Here is a 22641-nt window from a genome sequence, read left to right as displayed (position 1 = left end):
CCTTTCATTGCCATCGAAAGCGACGGCCAGCAGCATCCGAGTGGACCACCCAGAGAGCCCAGCAGCAAAATGCTGTTTTTTCGCATCCTGGCAGGAGGTCCTTGGCCCCCAGAAAGCCATCTCCTCCGCTGGCCTGGCTGCTTTGTTGGGTAACTCGATCCGGCGCACGCGTGGCCAGCCGAAGTCGCAAGACCTCAGGAGCAGCAGGATCAGAAGAGGGCCAAGTGGATCACTCTCTGATCTTTTCGGCAGTCGCCAGCAGTTTGAGTTGTGTCAGATGAAAGGGGAGCGGTTTTTGGGGACCCCGAGGGCCAAGACGTAGCCAGGTGAGGCCAGGTGTCAAACGTGTAACTGGAGACGGTGGCCACCGCCTGCGGATCAGGATCGGGTCATCTTTAGTTTTGACATATGCAAAGTGGACCACCAAATCGACTCCATCGACCGTCTGCTGTTTTTGGGTCAGTTTTTCGTCATACTCTCTTGCGTCGATCGGGTATAACGATTTAATGAAGGGTTGTGACCATTCTAACTACTTCACAAACTAACTGCAGATTATTGTGGGAAAATAGCAATAGGCAAATAATAGGAAAATATTAATAGTAATTATAGAACATATCAATAATATGTTAATTATTTATTTTATATCTAAAGACTGCAGTTTAATTGAACGAAAGCATCTGCAAAAGTCACTGCTTTATTGGTGATCCTTGTCATCATTTCCCTGCCTATGCAGTGCACTTTTTTGGGCATTGAAAATTTGTCCCTTGCTGTTTTTTTTGGCTGTCGGCCACCCGAGTTGATTGTAATTTTGGCAATGACCCTGCAGCAGCCGACAATTGTGCCAACCTGCCAAAGCGGCAGCAAAAGCATGAGCACAAGCAGAAAGCACAAGCAGAATGCAGAAAGCAGAAAGCAAACAGCAGAAAGCAAAAGCAGCTGGAAGCAGCAGACTGGAAGCAGCTGCCTCGACTTTCGGCTTGGACATTAACGTTAACAGCGACCTTAACGTCGCCCACTGGCCAAAATTGACGAAGCGTTAAAACGCACACGTTGACAGGTATTTTTTGTGGACTTTTTTATGGGCTAACTGAGGCAGCGGCAGTTGCAGTCTGCAGTTTGCAGTTGCATTTGCTATATTGCCTTCGCGCTGCCGTTGCTTAATGTGCGATTTCTATCTGTAAATATAAATTGTAATTATTGCATTGTTGCGTCGGAGTTGCGGCAAGTTCTTATCAGCGGCAGCCATCGGCAGTCGGCTGACAAAGGCGAAAAATTAACAAAAAATTGCAAATGAGTGTCGAAAAGTGCACCCCCTTCAGTTCACCGGCCATTGTTTTCCCTTTCCCGGGCAGACAAAGCGAAACAAATTGCCCAACTTTAGTTGTCGTTTCTGCTGCCGCTTTTCGCGCTTTAACACTTTTTTGAATGGGGCGCAGCAGCTGAGTGCTTTGGGTTTGTAAAATTGATGATGGACCCTGAGTTATTGCCTCGGCTTGGTGACGACAGCTGCTGCTGCCGTGGAAAAAAAAGAAGGGTGGGTGGGGGAGCTGAATGGCCACCCAGCAGCCAGAGGAATCCTCGGGAAATGATTTAAGAAAATACATTTTAATTACGGCGCTCGAAAAGCGATGAAAAGTGCCCGCAGTGGAGCGCAGAAGGGGCGAGGAAAAACAAAACGCGTTAATCAATAAATTGCCGCTCAGTGCAGCGAAGATAACCCACTCGAAATGCATCCAACGGTGCGTATGAAATTGAAAATCAAGCAACCCAGCGGCAGCGTCAGTAACCACCATCAGAATCGCATCGAAGTGGAGCTCCGGAGCCACAGAGACCACACGAATGGCGCCCCCATATGGAGAGGCGAACCCCTCCTTGCGAGGCAGTTGTGAGGGCAGTGCTTTGATTTATCACTCACTGGGTAGCTGGCAGTCGAGCCGATCTGTCTGCCCCTTTCGGCCAGGGCATCACTCACTTGCTTAGCAGCGGTTATTACACCGGGAGCTAAGTTTGTGTGTACAACTTCTTTTTATACTTGAAGAGGTCCCTTTGAATTTGATTTCCCTTTGATTTTGTCTTTAAATAGTTACTATGTGTGGCCCATTTTTGCCAGTGTATTAACTGCGGCTTTGATTGATGCCCCCACACATGCACTGGGAAAAGAGAGGAGAGACCCACACATGGCCACACCCAGAGACGCAGACGCCGGCCTTCGCGATCACCTTCGTCTTCGCCTTGGACTTGGACTTGGATTCGGATTCGGATTTGGGTGCGAAGTGTTGGTGCTGGTGGACTGGGCTGTGGTATCGGTTTTGGCCTTTGCCACGGTCATGGCCCGTTAATTGAAATATGTTTGGGCCACAGAGATCAAAGGGATCGAGAGTGGCGTTCGGGCTGATGATGATGATTATGATGATTTGATTAATTCGAATGGGAATGGCTCTTCAGGGGATGCAGTCGATGATGATGCAGTGATGATGGGCTCGATTCGGAACTAATTAAAACATTTAAAGTAAAGCACAGGCGAAACTCTGGGCCAGCACAACTTTTTCAGTGTGGCGGTGCGGGAAATACGTGGAAAATAGAACATTAAACAATCATAAAAATAAATACATTTCCCACACTGCTGTTGCTGGGCCAGCAAATAGCAACAACAAATAATAATAAAAACGAGAAGCAGTCGAGAAACTTTTGTTCAACATGGAAATGTCATTCGCATAACAACAAAAGACAACGAACCATGATGATAATGATGATGATGATGATGATGACAACCCACAACCAACAACGCAACGAAACAACGAAACAACGCACAAAGTTTCGATTCTCCACTCTTAACCCCTTGGTGCCCCAGTTTGCGGCAAAGTTGGTGGCACCTTTGTGGGACCTGCTGAGATAACAGGCAACAAAATGTTTGATGTACTTGAAAGTTAATGTTTTGTGGTGTCAACTTTGGCCGGGCTCCTCCATGGTTGGGTTTCTTTTGTTGGGTTGGGTTGGGTCTTGGTCTTGGTCTTGGTGTTGGTCTTGGTGTTGGCGTTGGTCTTTTGGTTGGGGTTTTGCAATGGAGAGCGGCTTTTAATGGCCGGGGATTTACTCTAATTTGGCTCGACAAAATTAGCCTTTATTTTTTGGCTCTTTGGCTAATCGCAAGTGATGAAGTTGCCGGAGCAAAGTTTGACCTTTCACACGCTCCCCAGATTGCCTGAAATTGGATGCCCCAGCCCGAAAACACACTTTTGCTTTCAGGGAATTACAACAAAATTAACAAGAGCATTCGTTATCAAAAGAACTTTTAGCCGCCTCATTTCGGGGCCTTCGAACCGAACTGAAAAATTGTTTTCCCACGCAAATTAACACTTGACTTTGTTTTCATACGATATTTGCACAAGATGACTTCATTTTCTTGGGCGCTTTTTCCAACCTCACTACTCCCCCTCCATCATCAAATACTTTATTATTGTTGACTTTCCTCCGCCCGACTTCTCACCTCCAAAAAACCCAAAGAAACACTGGAACACAGAAATGCGTGTCTCATCTGCGGCTGTTTTAGATAATGTACGTGTTTCACTTGTAGTGCGTCATTGTCTCGATTTTATGTGTGTTATTGGGTAATATTCACCGCTACGATTTTACAGTCCCCAACCATTGTGGATGAGCTGGCGGCTGACTCCACTCCAAGTTCGGGAATTCTTTTAATAAAGGCACATCAAGGGCCAAGTAAAGGCTTTACTAAGCTTGAAAGGTTACTGGCTTATCAAAACCCAATTGCAAGTGTCAAAGCAATATACCAAGTTTCCAAGAAGTTTCTTTCTTCAAGAGATAAACTAACTAATATCTAGATTAGGTACGTACTACGTACCCTAGAGGCCAACATTTGGACGACTTTGAAGCGGAAAACTTTTCAAGATCCCCCTTACCGAAAAGCAGCAAAAGATATAGAAAGTCGTTTTTCACCTCTCGTGTCCAGCAGTCGCCCTCGATAATCCGCATGTCCAGCTGGGCTTATTGCTGCTCTCCTGACAACCAGATGGACAAAGGACACACCATCCGCATCCACATCAATGTCCTTCCGTCCGTCCACACACTCGCAGGAAATGGGGCGAATCCAATGCTGAGGGCAAACTTTTGTCGGCGACTGTGTGCGAGCCCCAATCAGGGGAAAATGCTGGAAAAGCGACCTGCACTCGGACATTTCACTTGCAATTGCAGCGCAGCACTCGAGGAAAATAAATTCAAACTCCTTGAGCGCTGGGGCGGTGGACTCACCCAGAGCCCGGGATTCATGTGTATGCTGTGTCCAAGGACTCGGAGCTCCGGAGACAATAAACTTGCTGCCAGTGCAATTTCTCAGTTATTTGCTGGGGGCAAAGGGAGCAGGCATCGAGATATGATAGGAGTGGATGACACTCGTGTCAGCCATAAGCAGCCGGGATCAACTTTTCCGGGCTCTTCTGTTTGCCCGACTTGGAAAATGGGATTTGAAGGAGAGCCGGAGCTTCGCTGGGATTTGTGCAGCAAATTAGCTTCATTAATGGATGACTTATTTCCCGGTGGCGTTGGGGTTGAACGAACGAACTAGATTCTACTATTTTTGCATGCGATTCCTCGCAGCTGCAGTCGCTCAATCAGCGCTGAAATTTATTATTCTCCATAATCATTTGTCATCTTACCATTTTGCCAGTTTTCCGCTTTCCCATTTTCCCAGGCGCCCCCCGCCATCCATTTCCATTTGGCGCCCGCAGCGAGCGCATTAAAATTTTTCGCAACATATTTCACGCATATTCAGCATCCGGCATTCAGCGTTCAGTATTCAGTGCTCCGTGTTTCAGCACAAATGGAATGGCAACTGGAGCACGGGACACGCTCCATTTGACCAGCCACTGCGATGGGATCCCAGATCCAGTACGGGTCATAAATATCCGGAATATTGTTAAGAATATAACAATTCTCCGCTCGCAGCACTAATGTCATCTGCCATTTCTCTCTATCTGCCAGCGTTTTTCCCTTTTCCACGAAGCTCTTGATACATTTTTATTGCGTTTGAGTGGCGAGTCGCCTCCTTTTTATGGCTGTCCAAAGGGGTCAGCGCTGGTTCAATTTGGCGACGCCCTCTGCCGGAAATTTGGATGAACTACCAGTGGACAAAGGTGTATCTCCCCTATTAAGCACTCTCAATATAACTTATCCTGCCCTCTTCGATGCCAATTAGATAATTCAGGAAATGTCCTTAAGTTCAAGTCCTAGCAAACTTTCTTTTCCAACTCATGCGGAAGTTTAAAGACATCCTTGTTAGTTCCAAAAACCCATCCATTTTGTGAAGCAGACAAGGGGATTGGTTACTCCATTCGCCGCTCCTTAAATAATTCAATAAATTTGCGCAGAATTTTTCAACAATGAAAACAAATTTTTCCTTTTCCGCTGCTTGCATTCTTTGGCATCGCCGTAAGGGGAAAATCCATAATTCATGCATTCGCCAAATAAGAAAAGCGTCGGGTGGAGAAAAGGCGGAGCAATGAAAACATTAACAAGCACCAATAAAATATGAGGCAGTGAATGTAAATCGCTTTCCATAATTCATCGCATCGCATCGCGTTGACTTGACTACGGACTGGTTGTGCCGTAGATTTCCCTGGAAGCATCGTAAACCCATCGAAGGCTGGGCCACTCGTAAAACTAATGATATTTCAATTCGGATGACGCGACAAACGTCTTCTGAGCAGCCCCTGACCTGGGCAGCCTGGAAATTCCACGAAATTTTCGCGCACTCGCCACGCCAACGAAATTCATAAATTCCCTCGGACCGAAGAGTGCCTCCTTTCGATTTTCCCAGGACAATGTTGGACAACTTCCGCTGCAGGTCCGGTTCTTTTTTGTGGCCCCTCGCTGAAGCGGCAACGACAGGTGAATTTATGATGAAGTGAGTCGTCAGCATTATTCCTCTCACCTCCTCAGATTTATATGAATCCTCCTCGTTTCCTAGGCGAGTCGCGTGTGAATTATGAAAACCGGCGATAAAAACGAAAGTAATTCAAAATCTTCGACGTGTGCGAGGGTTTATCACCTGGGAAGGGAACGGCACTAGGAGCTGGAGACCTGGAGACCTGAAGACCCACACACCATCTATGTATATCGCACATCTCACCCCTCCGGCTCAGATTTATATCGCTGGATTTATGATCCTGTTAGCGCCACTGCACTTGCTTATCTCGTGTGCAGCATCGTGGATAGCAGGAGCATACCTTGTTTACGAGCTGCCGATGGAATGAGTAAATGGTATTGCCACTTTCTCCTTTCCCTCGCTTCCCTACCTGATTTGTGCCCCTTTGTTACAACAATCAATTGCAAGATTTTCGAAATCTGTAAAATATTGAAGTTTTAAAGCCCAGCGATGTTCACTCATGGCAAGGACAAAAGGACTTGTTTTAAGTGCAGCTATTATGGTCTGAATAATGTACTTTATTATTTAAAATCACTGTGACCTTAAAGCCCCCGATCCACCAAGAGCTTTACCAACTTTCTAATGGTAATTAAAGCCATTTTCCTGTGACACGATGAAGGCATATTAATTTGAGCGCACAGCAAACCGCAAATAAAAATGTCGCATTTAATTGGTGTTTGTGTTTGGTGTTCCTTTATGCATTTCGCTCAATTAAATTGCACTTGAACCTGTTACGAGTGGAAATGCCGCCGATGGTGGGCGGAAATGGCTGTGACACGCGAATCGGCGATCAAAAGTGCACTAACCCGTCCTTAAAACGCGGCCAGGACTCCCTCACCGAGCACATTAATTTGGTTTCGCCTGTCCGCCCGCCTTTAAAGTAGTAATTAGGAATACTATCACTGGGTGATGGGCGCACACACCTTCCATTTGAAAAGTGTTTGCTCATTGAGTGGGCGTGGTCAGTCGGTTGGGCAGCTGCAATTACGAGAAGGACCTCCTTTCTCGTTACCACACAGAATGAAAAGATTCACCGGCTTTTTGGGGCTTGTTGTACTGTGGCTTTTCTTTTGTTGGCGAAAGCTACGAGCCAGATATCATTCCTAAATAGGACAGTGGAACAACTAGCTTTGGTAACTAGATTTGTTAGTTAACTTCTGAGTTTACTTAACAACTCTTTTAAACATAATCATCATTTAAAATAGAGTCGGTTAAATGTATTTCATGAAGAATACTTTAAGCGACATCAAATGCTATGTTTTTCCATGGTTCCTGACCCAACGTACATTGGCTCCTCTATGCAAATTCCTGGTACCCGTTCTCGCTTTTCCGCTGTTTTTGTGGTTGCTTTGTTCTCACCTCACAGCTCGCACACATCTCATTGTTCCGTATCGGCGCTTTGTATCTTTAACAAAATTGCCAAACCACAGGAAAAGCTGGAAAATAGTCGAGGGGAAAAGCCAACCGCGTGTAATGTGAGAACCATCCGATGAGAGGGTCCTGATTAAGCTCAAAATCCAACCGCAAAGGGTTACGATTGAGGTAAATCCAAACTTCTTGCCCTGCTATTAAAGCAGAAATTCTCAATCGCTTAAATATTTGTGCAAGACGAAAGTGTTTGCCATTTGCATTTAGCGACCTATTTTCTTACAATTTTCCGCACAATTAGACAGAAGGGGGAAAATGCGAATCCCGCAGCATTCAGTTCCATTTCCTCCAGTCTTACACATGCAGTTGAGTTTGAAAGACAGAGATACATTTGTATCTGAAGCTTAAGTAGCTGCAAAGAAAGCTATTTAAATTGCCTGAAAGTGGGAACCAGACGTGTGGAAAACTTTTCGCCGAATTTTATATTTATCTGTCCTACTTCCGAAGAGGCGTCGATGGGGCGTGGCTAGGGTGAAGCCCCCTTCCAAAAATAGGCGTTTTCATCGAGCGGCAGTCGTCGTCGTCATCATCATAAAAAAAACAAGGCTATGGCAAAAGTTTTTCAATTTTTGCTCCAACTTTCCCAGGCCTTCCCAACTCACCGCCTCCCAGTCCTGAGTCCTTCCCTACGGTTGTGTAAACATTTGTAGTTTACTTTCAGTTCGCAGGCGGCTCGTAAAATCTGTCCGTTTCGAAAGTGTCTCGTAACTCAGACCCGCAGGTTAGCCCATCGCCCTTCGCCCAGAAAAACACGGAACTTTGGGTTTGTTTTGCCAGGAAGGACCACCGATTGAATTAGAAAATTATGCTGAAAGTTATTTGGATTAAAGAAGAAGGGTCCTTGACCATTGAGTAAGAGGAAATTAGGTAATGGGATAGAAAATTACTCAGACAGAATGGGGAAAAGCTGAGCTGGGGATTCGAGTGAATTTAGTAGGGGTTACAATAATAAGGAAGCACAATTTATACCTCAGCAAATTAAACGAAAACTTTGGGTCAGCTAATAAAAAAATAGCTATGCAAACTTATTGCGATTTGATGAAAAGTAGAAACGAATAATCTAGGGATACACAGAGTGGACAACAATTATTTTGAAGCAACTTTTTTCATTAGAAGAAAGAAAAAAAAAACAAAATGTAGTCCACACAAGTTTCCCATACCGGGAATTGAACCCGGGCCTTCCGGGTGAGAGCCGGATATCCTAACCACTAGACAATATGGGACTTGAGATTCGTCGCGGCAAAAATGTGTATATAAGCGTAGCGCTTCGTTGTGGCCGCAAAGTAAGATAAGCGTTCTTTTTATAGCTTTTGTTACTTATTCTTTGACTTCGATAACAAGATTGCATAGGTTTTTGAGTTTACAGAAAATGATTTACATAAGTTAACCAAAAACTTGTATTTATTGTCGAAAGTTTTCCACTGGACAAGAATACAAGTTATGGATGAATTGAAAAAAAAATATCTCCATACTAGCTTCCCATACCGGGAATTGAACCCGGGCCTTCCGGGTGAGAGCCGGATATCCTAACCACTAGACAATATGGGACTTGAAGTCGTGGCAGCCAACTATAATTCTTATAGTTTTATAAGAAATCATATCTAAATATTTTTTTGTTAGAAAAGTTTTCCGACTTAGTCCCTATATTTTCTAGTCACGCTGCTGGGGATAAATGTTATCAACGCTGCAGAAATCAGCGCCAGAATTTCCAGAAGAGGTCCTAAATATAAATTGAATATTAAAAATCTATTTTCAAGTCTACAGCTGCATATGTATGTATATGCATTAGGCTAATTTACCCAGGTTCCAAGAGCTCATCTTCGTATTCGGAACTACATAAAACACATTTATTATTGCTCTCTTGAAAGCACATTGTACAGTAGATACCCCTGCAGTTTGGCCAACCACAGGAAACATAATCAGATCTGTACAAGGCGATAATAATTAGGCTAAATTATTTAAAAGACTAATCGACTCACTTGTGCAGTGGTTTATTGCAAATAGTGCAGCATCTGCCAACGAAAGATACTGTACAACAATTGAGACACCTGAAAGGTGGATTTGGTTAAATCTATTCAAATATAAGGTTGGAAACATACCAGTTTAGACGAGAATTGAGCCACATAACGTATGATTCATATTGATGGGTATTCTCAAAGACGTTTAATAAACGTGCTTCCTGACATCTTGCTTTGAATACCTTTTCTACAAAACAGTTATCAATAAATGTAGTATTTTACTTGGATGTAGTTATATGAATATCTATCTCACTTCTTTCATTTAATATAGTATAGTGCAATTCGTGCGCTCTGCGCCTTGATTCCTCTGGATAAAAGTACATCATTATATGGTGTCTTTGGCGTAGGCCGTATGGCTCCCAAAAAACCATGAACCAAGCCAGCAAATATAGCAATAAGATCCACACATATCGAAGGTATTTTGGCTGCCCTGGAATCGGTAGACACCTTTGAGTACTCATTTTGAAAGTTCTTGGCTCAAATGCCAGGACCAGATCTCGTAGAATGTCGCCAGTTTTACCGCCGCCGGTAATAACAATCTTTTTATAGGCAAGAGCTGGAATGTAAAATTTTAATGTAAATACTAAGCTAAGACTTAACCTTACGTTTAACATCTTCAATCATATGTCCATGATAGGACATCAAAGTTAGTATACTATAAAGACTGTAGTCCACAAAGCAGATGCAGAAAAGTTGTATTCCTGTGATCCCCAAGAATAACACTGAGCGATAAATAGTATCAAATTCATTGGGCAGAAGTCGCATAGAGTTTATCTAAAGATCTATGTAATTAGCTGTATGTTAAGCTTAATTTAGACTTTACCTTCACATATGTGTTCTCTTCGAAATTGCTTAAGGGCAAGGCTCTTAAGCCCATATTCTGATAGTACTTGTCATCATAGTTTTCGAAAGCCTTTGTTATATAGACATTTTCATATTTTTCATTGGTCAAGTAGCGGAGCCAAAAGCTCAGTGATTGATGAATAATAGTGAGCAAGAGTATGAAGATAATCAAATCGATCCAAAAAAACACGAAATATAACTTGTGTCTCTGTGCCTCCAATCGCTCGTTTACATGCTGTTCGTTTATGTGGTCTTTGTTAGAGGTAAATTGAGCTGATGAATTAAATTTCAAGCTATGATCAAAACTAATGGTGGTTATAAAAATAAATCGGATTTTCATAGAGCATAACTGCAAGCCTATGATAAATTAATAGCTGTAATTAACTCAAAACAATCAAATATCATAACGCACGTTGAAATATTTCCTTGATGACCATCATTGACCATTGAAGATTACTATCGAAGAAACTTGTAAATGTCTTGAGACTTTCACAGAACCAATAAAAGAGTTCTTTTCCGCAGCACTCTTTATTTTTTTCTCCAAATTCACTCTTGCACTGTGCAATGCTCAAGTTACCCGCCTTTAAGCACCGATTGTATGGAGTATCCATCTTGTACTCATAGTGATCTTTCTGCAAGACTAACCAATCTGTGCAGGTCTTGTAAGTGGCATCTGTGGACGACAGGTTACCTTAAACAAGTTATGAAAACTATTCATTACAAACGTATTTGAGCTATGGGCCTCTCCAGATTTAGCAATAGCTTATCCAATTTATTCATGAGTCTGCACACTTGCGTCAAAGTTGTCTTGAATGCCTCCTCCACCGAACGAGAAGGATCATTTATAATTCGTTGCATAAGCTGTAGAGCCTGTATCAAAACATTCTGTCCACAGGTGAGAGTGTTCGCCAAAATGCAAATGTTGTGGAAGATATTTTTTACAGGTCCCGAAAGGGCCACCAAGAAAGCTAATGCAATAACCAATGTCCGAAATTGATTGCTTAATATGGTTGAAAGGCATAACAATGCAATGCATCTGTTAAACGAGTAATATAATAAAAAGCTTAAAATATTTTCCAAATCCAACACACCTTGCTGAACGTCGTCGAACCAATATTATAAATAGTAAGGAGACCAAAACGATAAAGATCCATTTTCCATTTAGGTCTTTGCAGGCCTCTTTGGGATTTCTATAATACCAAATTAGTACCATTAGTAGTCCAACAATATATCCTGCTATAACATAAAGCAATGAGGTGGATCGACATTCTGAAAGCGAGTTTTGGTATCGCTCTGCAGGGTCGTCTTCGGGCTCAGGGTCCTCGGGATCTCCCGGCGTGTTTAACGGATAGATAGGTGCTTCTCCTTCAGAGGTCGAGTCCCGGAATTTTCCAGACTCGATTTGGTCCAGATCAGAGTTGTAATGCTTTTTGTATAAGTTGATAAGACGTTTTCCAGCGAAACTCTCCGTCTCTTCCTCAGAGTTAACTATTGTATTCCTTCGTCTGTACATATAATCGGTTGAGTTACAACTGTCTTCCATAGTGAATTTCAAAGATTCTAGTTATTTTAAGAATAAAATAAGCGACAGATAACTCAGAGAAATTATATTTTGTATTACATTGTATTACAAGGAATGCACCCACATTTCCCATACCGGGAATTGAACCCGGGCCTTCCGGGTGAGAGCCGGATATCCTAACCACTAGACAATATGGGAGTTGACATCCCTGGATTCAGTGTTGACTAACGATTAGGATGGTTCGGTAAATTAACAAAATTCAATTTCGAGAGAATAGAGCTTTTTGCTCTTATAAACCTTTGGATCAACATACAGATCAATAAATAAATACATTTTTTTAAGTTTCTCAAAAGAAAGGAAACATTTCCACCATTTTCCCATACCGGGAATTGAACCCGGGCCTTCCGGGTGAGAGCCGGATATCCTAACCACTAGACAATATGGGATATGTCATCCTTGGATCCAGTGTTGGCTAGCGATTTGGATCGGTAATTTAACAGAAAAAAATTACAAAATGCAATTTTGAGAGTATAAAGCTATAAATGTTTGGGTCTACAAATAGATCATTAATTACATAAATTTTATTTTAAGTTTCTCAAAAGAAAATAAACATTTCCACCATTTTCCCATACCGGGAATTGAACCCGGGCCTTCCGGGTGAGAGCCGGATATCCTAACCACTAGACAATATGGGATGTGATAGGGGTCCGGCAGAATTCCCGTCGAATATATCTCGAAAACCTAGGGAATTCTTTCATCCTGGTTGCTGTTCTTGTTCATCAGAGTTGACCGATGTCGGCAATGATTACTAAATCAGCTTCTCGCAGAGCACCCACACAGCTCACTTCAGATTTACTGGGATGAGAGGTCAACTTCATATAACCTTTTTCGGAATTAATTAAAAGCCATTCAACACTCAGCGCTGGCAGTTGCATTCGCCGATGCCCACGACTCAACGGACTCCAGTGGCTGCGAATGAGGCACATAATCATCAATTATTCGCACAATTACCGCAAACAAATAAATATTCTTAATTTATTATGTTTTCGAATCGGGCTTGGCCGCCCACAATGGCAACAGGCGGCGAATGGCGAGTGCAGACGAAAAATCGCTACGAAAAAATATTAAAAATAAATTTCCAACCCGAAACAACGCAAACACACAAATTTCGGTGGAGCTGTGAGGGGCAATGGGCTGGTTTGTTGGATGGAAACTGCGGTATTGAGATTGATGTCCATAAATTAGTTCCTCGCCATTACGTCCCTCCTGTTCCATTGTATCTTTTTAGTCAGTCTGGCTGTCGTGCAATAAATTTCATAGATGCATTTGGTAATTTCAATTTGTTTTAATGTGTCGCCTCTATCCAATTCTATATATAAAGCACATATAGCACATATAATTTGAGGTTTATTGGCCGTGCCGTGGCTTTCTTTGCTATTTTCGTCTGGCCTCGTGGGATGTGGGATGATGTGGTATGTTCTGAGGCATCAGCCCCATCGCAGCAATTGTCGCTGCTTATCAGATTGCGATATAGGATATAGGATGTAGGATATGGTGTATGAGGGGATCGCAACGGCAGAGCTTTTGAAGTTGTCCAAGGGCGGAAATGTATTGAGTGCATTTCTTGAAAGATCCGTCGGGGCTCATCCGTGTGCACTGAGAAAAAACCTAAAGCGAAATGCATTTAAATAAATATTTACTTGCAAAGCTCGTATGAGCGTCATATCTTTTTCATATGAAAGTTTCCAGTTTCCCAAAGTACCGAACATTTGGCGCAACGTCTGCTGCTATTTTTTCCGAGTGTTGGTCCGATGGGATAGCCTTTAGGCTTAGCACTATAAATCAATTTCCGCCTTTAGCTTGTCGATGGTGCTGGGCAAACATTTCCTGAATTTCCACCCAGGGATTTTGGGAGCTTAAGCCCCGTGGCGCCATTGCACGCTGGAAGGGATTAGAGGAGCACGGGGCATTTCATCATAATTAATAAACTGTCGGCCTTAGCTGTGCTTGTATTTGTTGCTATCTGTGCGTGATGTGTCGTATGTATATATTTCCACATAAATTCGGGGCTTCCACATGTAGCAGCCGTAAAATAGCGTTATTTCGGTTCTGTCATCACCTGAACCCGGCGGTAATCGCCGTTTAGAGCTGGCTTCCTCTCCACTTGGGTGTCCCCGAAATTTGTCGCGCGATGAGGGAAATTTCGTTTGAATGGTTTCCGCAATGAAGCGACATAAGTGACAGCCATGCCGGAGTTATTGCTCTTGGACTTGCAGCGTTTTCGTGGAAATGCGGCCCATAAAGTGCGGGAAAATCATAGCCGCCAGAGCTGCAATGTTGCCCAATCTTTTCACGTTTCGAGAACTTCCTCCCAAATGCCCCAATTGGCCAGCAGGCCAGCTCGGACTTCATTTCTTTTCATTAGCCGCCCGCACTGCTGGCCATCTACGGTGCGACCAGGTCATAAAACGTAACTGGTTACTCCGCGTAACTCTTGGTACACAACTCACTTGATTACTTGGCCTGGTCGTGGCCTGGTCTTTTACTATGTAATATATGTGTTACTGGCACAGATGGACCGGCGTACAGACAGCGGCAGTTTATTAATGAAAAGCGCAAGAGTTCTTTCTATTTTTCCCAGCCCTTTTACGTGTGTGGCCTGCATCGAGGTCAGCCGGAGATTTGTTAACCGAAAGTGAGCGGTTTCTGCAACGGGCCAAATGAAATGGCCAAAAGACCGGACACGACCAGAGACGCGATTATAAGGAAAGTTCGTCTGCGAAAAGGTAGGCAATTAGAGAGAGTTTTTTTTATTTGCTACTAAACGAGGTTTTAGCTGCCGCAGAAGGGGAAAGCCGGCGATAAATGGATCGTTCCTTCTTCACATGGGGAAAGAATCTCAGAAGTTGCGGATTAGCATGTAGAATGATGTCACGTAGGCTTGTTCCTAGAGGAGTAGTGAAAGTGCGGTACAATGAAAAACAGATTTCCTAATGCAATTTCCCTTGCCTCAATGGTTATGCTTGCCGCAGATCAATGAAACATCCACAAATACTGAAGAAATCATAAAAAACTGAGGCAGTTGCAGAACTAGGGTTCTGCACTTGGTTGCAAGTGCAGCGCAACTAGGAACTGAAGTACGAAATACCCATTGCTAGGGATCGAAGAAGTGGATCCATTGAAGACACCCACCAGCGAGGAATTTGGTGCTGGCTTTTTGCCTTTGTTTGCTGGCATTTATTAAGTATTTTTTTCTTTCTTTAATTTTTTTTTTGCTGTATTCCCCGACTGACAAGTCGTTGGCATCGCTGGCGCATGTTAATTATGCCAGCGGACTACCTAGGCGTGCTCCACCGCGGATCGGAGTCCCCCTGCCGGCGTCCAAGATCCCAAGATGTGGGCCGTGGCCACGGCGAGAAGACCTTGACTCTGGCCAAGATCTTGATACGATTTATACAATTTTTGATTCATGGCGTCTCCGCTGTCGCGTTCGCTTGCTATCTTTGGCGACTTTGGCGAGAACCGAATTAATTTCGTAGGCAAGAGGCGTCTTGCCATATTTGCCGACGCGAGAATTTCGAGTTCGATATTTTGAATTCAATCAGCAATTTGCATAAATTTGCAGGCGCGCAAAAAGAAGCTGCTTAAGCCCCAAAAGGTGCGATTAGCCCCACGCCCACCCCAAAAATCCGCCCGAAAACTTAAGACGCCGTTATGGGCCGCTGACCCAAAGTGTGGCGGCTAATGGGACAGCCAAGTGACAAACTGGCCGAGAAGCATTCGCGAGTGTGGGCAGCTGATTGACTGACTGACTGATTGACGGACTGACTGACTGATTGACGCACTGAGTGATGGACTAAATAGGGCCCCCAGTTGAGTTGGCCCATCTAGTCTTAAGAGACCCAAAGCAGACCGGTCCAAACATTTGCAAATCGTTTCGGTTTTGGCTTTTGTCGCGCGGGCCACCAAAATAGATTGGCCAAATGGGGGAGGTGGGCAGATAGCATCTGTCCGAGATATCGTACGATTTTGTATATATAAAACGGGATTTATTTTTGGCTTAATGAGCTGAGCAGCTTGAGTGCTCTGCAAAAACATCAAATAATCGTACAATATAATTGCCTGATTTTGCACAATTTAAGCAAAGCCATTTAAGAGCGATTGCCAAATGCTAATTATTCATATTAAATCATAATAGTATGAAAAGTGTATTATCTGCATTAAATGTTGAAATGTATATTAACGGCTAACTTAATTTATGACTTGCATTTGTCAGCATATTATTGATAGTTTATAGGCAATCAGTGATCCAAAATCGTTTTCTACTCCGCACTTGCTCATCTGTAAATAGTTTGCGGCTATCTATGCAATTATCCTTGGTTTGAAGGCAGCATTGTCATATGGATCCTACCCCAAGTACCAGGGTATCCCCATAAATATCCGCTGCTTGTTGTGCCACCACTCTTTTCAGTTTCTATTTCGGGCTGATTCATTCTCGTCTGATTCTGATTCGGATTTGGATTCTCAATCTGAAACTGAATGTGATTCTCGTGCAGTGGGCTGATCGTCGCCTCGTCGTGGTGACTGCTAAATTTAAATGCCCAAACATCCATAACGACATTCATGCGGATCTGCACAGCCCGCGCCGATTTTCCCAACTCTCTGAATTTATTCGTATTAATTTCCCCGCATTAGTTTTTAATGCGTCGACGCTAGAATTAAAGCCATCGTAAAGCTGACAAATATTTTACGGCGAGTGGTAGTGTGAAAAAAGCGCGACAAATTAATGAATTTATGGGACACTTTAGGGGGTCTCACTCTCTCTGCATAATGGCCACCTGTCTGGACGGGTCTGGCCTGGTCGGGTGTACATAGTTGGCCAAATGTTTTCCCCCATGTTTCTGAATTTAAATCGTTTCGTGTGTCGCCAGGCGCCAATTGGTCACCCCATTCCACCCGTTTGGCGTGGGCGCTTTTCAATTCGTTTTCCGAAGCCAAATGAAACTTAAAGAGCTGTCGTACGTTTTTCACATTTTTTTTTTTTTTCACAGAACAGAGAGCGAATGTTTCTTGGAATTTGGTTTATTTTCGAGCAGATGAAAGCGATTCGCAAAGTGTTTTGTTTGTTGTCACACATCGAGTGCATGATAGGCACGGACGGAGTGGGAAAGTGCCCAGAAGTGCCTCGGATTGGCACCAGTACAGTGGAGACTGCCCACGTGGAAGCTGCGCTCGCATTCCTCGACTCCAGCGAAGCAGACGACCACGACATCCTGGGAAACTGTGTGGGCGATCTCGGAGGAGTGTGTAGGATCTCTGCCTCTCTGGCACTGAGGAACTGAGGATCTGAGGGCAGCCAGATCAACTAAATCACACCGAGAACCGGCCCGACCTGAACGCCAAACTTGTTCTATGCCAGGCGCCAATTTAGCTGGGGATGCATCACATTATTTCCAGCCTGTCGCCTGCTGATCAGCGACTTTTGTTCCTTGGTTGGCCAGCCAAAGGGCCGGGCATTCTATGGTAATTTTCGAGCAGTGCAACAAGATCGATATAGTGATCGATATAGTAATTTTCCCGTCTCAATATTGCTGCTGTTGTTGACCGCACGCGTTTCCATAAACAAAACACCAAAAACTTGAGGCAAGCCAAACCAAAAACCAAACAAACAGAATGCACTGAGCAAAGATCGCGTGGCAGTCGCAAGTTTTCCACACACAGGTGCGGTTTACCCTATACTAAGTCATATATGTTGAGATTCTAGACTCATCTGCGGATGGATACATACAGTGAGTAAGTTAGGAATCCTATGGATGCTGCATGCCCCGTTTGGGCGGACTCCGCTCCTGTGTGCGGCACCATCCTATGGGCGATGCTGCACCTCCTGGCGCAGTTCGTCTATTTGTTTTCCAAACAAGACTCTTTCGCAGACAGGCAGGCGGGCAGATGCAGCCCAGCATCTTCCCCCTGCGCAGCAGTTCAAGTGCGTTCAATTTTCAATAAATCCATAAAATTTAGCTGCGCTCCCCGCAACCAGATAAACCGCAGCAGCTTCAGCCCCATCCCGCACGTCCTCCTCCTCGCCAGCTCGCCAGAGTTTCTCGGACTCGGATGTCTGGGCCAGTCCATGGCTGCGTTTTTGTTTTGGTGTGGTTCTGGTGGTGGTTCTGGAGTAAACAATGCACCAACAGCAGTCACGACTGGAGGGCAGGAGTTGCATCCAACCCCACCACAAGCCAGATGAGTCACGGAACTGTGGAACCGAAAACCAAAGGGACTGTGCTGTGTTTCGAGGCAGGTTTTTGGTACTAGCTTCAGACAAACCATTTGTTTATATCCATCAATAGTACTCGTACTAGTGTTTTATATGCAAAGTAAATTTTGTGGAACTCCTTGGTAGTGCTCAGCATGGAGTTCTGGCCCCTCCACTGTGCACCTGCCAAGATTGCTTTGCCCATCGGAAGTTTGCGAAGTTTTGCAGTGTCTATTTGCAGACTTGTCTCCCTTGCTCTGGACTGTGGTTTCATCCAGACCATTGAAGACTGCGAATATGGCGCATCTGTTGATGCTGCGGTTCCTCGGCAGCGTCATCTGCAACTCATCATTTTGTGAAATATTGCTCCTTTGCATACCTGAAGCCAATTGTTGTTTTGGCCGGGCTAACAGAACTTAATGCCGACCGATCAGACGGAGTTGTTGGGCGCATTTCAATCAACTGGCAGACGCCGCCGCAGACATAATTTATTGCCACTCTTGGCAACGATATTCATTTCCCGCATTGATGTTTTCCTTAAGTGTTTCCTTTCCATTTCAAGGAGGACACAGCGCAGGGCGGCGCTAATTGATTGTGGGCTACCTTGGGAATCTGGAGTCCACCTTGCTGGTTCAGTCGGACATGGAACGCAAACACAGTTAGTGGGCCACTTAAGTGCGCTTAATTAATGCAAAGCGAATCCGAATCCCAATCCCAATTCCAATTGGCCGCCGGATTTCGGGTCGCATTAGATGCGCATCGGGGGCAGAACAAGCGCGTCGCCTGTTCCTGGCAAGAGCATCCCTGTGCCCACAAACCACTTAATCTACATCGCGATTGCTTCGACTACCTCTAAATAGTTGGCGAAATCCACTTACAGCACAGGCTGGTATAACCAGCAGACGCTGTATCTGAAAGATACACTGTCCATTGCTGTTTCATTGATATTTGTACCTTTTCTATTACCACCATTGTTGTGAGGAGTCAGGGCATCGAAAGTTCGGTGACAACCGCCTACTCTTCTGCGTGGGATGTTCCTTTCTGGCTGCTAATGTTTGCAGCTTGTTGTCGACTGACACCGCCAGCGACTTTTGGTGGCCAAAGTGGGTGCAGTCCGGGGCGTCCGCGGATTATCCTTTGTTGGGCATCGACAAGTCGGCCAGCGAGGAGCACGGAACATGGAGTCGCGCTGGATTTCTTGTTTTTACTCCACCCGCAAGTGAGCGACGCACTTTTTGCGCGCCATCCTTAATTGCGAGGTGTTCAAGTGAACTCTGATTGCCGCTGCTCCGAGTCGCCTCCGGACTCCGCTCCAGCTATTCGATGGCGTTAATTGGGCAGCAGACGGAGCACAGCAGCCGGCGCAACATTTGCTGCCACTTTGATGCCCTGCCGATGATACTCGACCAAAACTGCGACTTCAACGAGCTGCAGTCCCGAAAATTTGCATTTCAAGCAGCCCGCGATTTATGGCCCAGTCCGTGGGATTCGTTGGCAGCAGGGGCAGTTGCCGGGTTGGAGGCGACTGGTGGGGCTGTTGGGGCTGCTGTGACGAATCCAATTATGAGGCGCGCCAGCTGGAGGATCCGAGGAGGGGCAGCCGACCCCTGACGGGTGCCATGTGCCTGATGCGATAATGCGCCATCAAATGGCCATAAATAAAGCGCACAAAGCGGATTAAGCGTTTTGTTAACAGATTTATATTGAGCTGAATTATGAGCCAGCGGCGAGTTGAGATTTAATGAGCCCTCCCCCCTCCCTCCCGAGCTGCCAATGGGATCGGGATCAATGGAATGAACTCGGGCTTATAGTCCCCTCGGGATGCAGGCTGGCCTCATTGTGGAAAACTCGTTAAATCTCTCCTTAAGCAGATCATATTCATGTTTCTCCTGCAAATAGCACCGTAGAATTGAACTGAAAAGTTGTCCCAAACATTACAGCTCAAGCGAAATCAGTTAACATGCCCTAAATGGAATAGTTACAAAATGATGTACATGTACTCCTTTGGCCATCCCTCTGCCCAGCTGTCAACTCATTCCCGATGAAGCAACTGATGTGCTCCATGGCTGGAGCTGCAAATTTGAAATCGCTGTTAGAGTTCCTGTCACTTCCACTCCGGTTTTGGCCATTGCCATTGCCATGGTTACTGAAAGCTTTGCATACCGAACCGGAGGAGAATATGAATTAGAATTGATGGCAAATGCCAAACAAGACTTTATGCAGATACTTTTGATAAATTCATGGGACCTTGGGATGGGAAATACATGAACGAACACCGAAAGTTGCAGCACAAAATGTTGTAGCTGAACTGCCAGAAATATTTATGCTGCAAATTCGAGCTGTTATCGATTGGAAGGACATGCATATTGCATGTGTGTGTTATTTTTTGCCCCCCCAAACCATTAGTTTATCGAATTTAAGTGCTCCCCAAGGGGAGGCAGAAAAAACAGTGGCATTCTGGGCAGTGTTTGTCTATGTTCCGGGGCAGCACAGGCGGAAGATGGTATCCCGGGTGAATGGACACCTAAAGCCTGGCCAAAAATTACAGCCACCGAAAGTGAGGCAGCCCACAAAAAATAACCGAAATGCAGAAGACAGATGAAAAACCCGAGCTCCAAATTGCCCCCGAGGGCAGGCGATGGCAAATTGAGGCTGCCGCTGAAGAAGCCGCCTCACCTGGCCCAGGAGGAGGAGCAGGAGGAGGAGATGCCGCTCCTGGTAGGTGGGGAGGATCATCCTCATCAGTCGATCGACGAGTGGCAGCCGCGTGCTGCACTGAACTCCAGTGCCCGCAAAAAGTGCAGATTCTCGAGTGCCCGGCTGGCTGACTGGTCGGCATTTGGGCTGAGCGTCGAATTAAGCAAATTATGGTGGGCCCCCTGTGATCGATCCGAATTGAGCCCCCTTTTCGCTGGCCGACGCCCCTGTCTCCTCGACAGATGCTGCAATTTGCCTTAATGCCCAGGATTATGTACGAAGCGACTGCGAAAGCTGCAAACTGTTGACTCTTTTTTGCCGTGTCCACTCAAATTGGCGCATGTAAATTTTTGCGTCGGCCAAAGTCGCTGACCCATCGGGTCAGGCATATGGATTGGCAAGTGCAGTTGGTCCTATCCATAGGATGATGACATCCATAGGGTATTTGAAGATTTCTGCCAAAAATACCTATTATTTTTATTAAAATCCACAATCAATTATGACTTTAGATATTCAGTACTTTCAGACTCTAAATGTTTGTAATACCAGTTTGTAGGGAGTTCCCTGTTCGATCCCATCCCATCCCGTCCTGCCTCTGGTATTTCGTCTCCTCCAGCCTGATGCTGACATTTGTGTGTGCGCTGAAATATTTTTTGAATGCAGATTTTTCACTTAAAATTATTTCAATTACGCCAAGTGCAGGCCAAGGAGCCCAATCCTCGAGACTTGGCTTTTTTGTCGACTTGTCCTCTGCGCCGAGCGCAGGAATGGAGGAATGGCAGCTGCTGCAGTTCAGTTGTCGCTTTCGGAACTTCAGCTGCAAGTAGATTAAATGCCACAACCGCAAACAGACAAACTTGGTCAATTATTTTCAACGGCGGACACAAATTATTGATGCAGCCCCACCCCACCCCGCTCCGTTCCGCCCCTGCCGCCGAGCAGCCCGGCCTGGAGTTTCAAAAGCTGCCCGACCAAACCGCATCATCAATCTGGGGAAGTCTTGGTCGTCCTCGTCCCTCCTGGAGGCAGAGAAGCGGAGACAATGGGCTCACCCCTCGCCGCTTTTCTCGCAAAAGGTCTTCATTAAATTAGTGAAATGAGCAAGTCGTCCAGGATTCAGCTGCAACTCAACTGGAGGTGGCACACTCGGAAAAAGATTGCCCGCCATAAAGTGGAAAAGGTGCTTTATGGCAAAAAAGATATGTATATCGCACTGCTCTTTAAAAGAATGAAGAGATACCTGTATCTTTTAAACTTTGGGGTGTGCTGAGTTGCTCCTTCCTCCTCATTTCTTCGAGTGTACGGTCACAACGACGCCTAAACCGCTTAAGCAGAGCTTGTTCCATTGAGCAGCCTCTGGAGCCTCGCATCTGCGAGCAGCCGCATTTAATGTCACAAATATTTGTTGTCAACTGTCAATTGAGTTGGGCGCAGGAAGATACTCGCTTCTCGATGCCCGGCGATTTGGAGCGATGCAACTGGTGACGACTTAACGAGAACCCCAGATGATCCCCCATGCTCCACGGCGAGCAGGCGATCAGGGATCCCCCCGAAGAGCTCCTTCGCAGAATCCACCTCGATCTGATTCGATTGAGGAATCGAATCGCAAATGGCTTGCTAAATTGGCTCAACTGGCTGGGTGGGTCGAATGTTCGATTGAACCATCAATGTCTCATCAAAATGCACTCGGTTTTGGGTGGTGGTGCTGTGGCTTTTCAGCCGGGGAGCCAGCAACGTGGCTTGCAGCTATTGAATTACCCACACATTCGGTACAAGTTTACAATTTCATTATCGGCGAATGCGAAATCCAAAACCGAAAATAATGAACTCCTCCCCCCGCAGAAGCTCCCCCTTTTTGGCCATGGCTAAAGGGGCCACCGCATGATGAGGCAATGCCAAAATAGAACAACGTCCAGAGCTGATGGCTAATTTCTGTTTTTGT

At 45.1% G+C, this 22641-nt stretch overlaps 1 protein-coding gene and 5 non-coding genes across 6 annotated transcripts; all 6 read right to left on the bottom strand.

Moving 5' to 3' along the window:
• Positions 1 to 8517: 8517 nt before the first annotated feature.
• Trnae-cuc lies at positions 8518 to 8589 on the bottom strand. The gene has a single exon. It is a non-coding gene; the product is annotated as a tRNA-Glu (tRNA).
• A 253-nt stretch (positions 8590 to 8842) lies between these two features.
• Positions 8843 to 8914, bottom strand: Trnae-cuc. Its single transcript has one exon. It is a non-coding gene; the product is annotated as a tRNA-Glu (tRNA).
• A 102-nt stretch (positions 8915 to 9016) lies between these two features.
• On the bottom strand, positions 9017 to 11770 carry LOC6545905. Its single transcript, XM_026978080.1, is given in 9 exon segments — positions 9017 to 9086; positions 9166 to 9291; positions 9346 to 9571; positions 9638 to 9940; positions 9990 to 10158; positions 10208 to 10584; positions 10640 to 10900; positions 10953 to 11263; positions 11319 to 11770. Coding segments are annotated over 9 exon segments (2295 nt in total).
• Positions 11771 to 11875: 105 nt separating this feature from the next.
• Trnae-cuc lies at positions 11876 to 11947 on the bottom strand. Its single transcript has one exon. It is a non-coding gene; the product is annotated as a tRNA-Glu (tRNA).
• Positions 11948 to 12123: 176 nt separating this feature from the next.
• Positions 12124 to 12195, bottom strand: Trnae-cuc. The gene has a single exon. It is a non-coding gene; the product is annotated as a tRNA-Glu (tRNA).
• A 177-nt stretch (positions 12196 to 12372) lies between these two features.
• On the bottom strand, positions 12373 to 12444 carry Trnae-cuc. Its single transcript has one exon. It is a non-coding gene; the product is annotated as a tRNA-Glu (tRNA).
• Between the last annotated feature and the right edge of the window lie 10197 nt (positions 12445 to 22641).

This window comes from Drosophila erecta, unplaced genomic scaffold (assembly GCF_003286155.1).
Source record: "Drosophila erecta strain 14021-0224.00,06,07 unplaced genomic scaffold, DereRS2 tig00000021-arrow-pilon, whole genome shotgun sequence".
Classification (NCBI taxonomy): domain Eukaryota; kingdom Metazoa; phylum Arthropoda; class Insecta; order Diptera; family Drosophilidae; genus Drosophila; species Drosophila erecta.
Note: the sequence above shows the minus strand (reverse complement) of the source record. Positions and strands in the feature narration are given on the sequence as shown.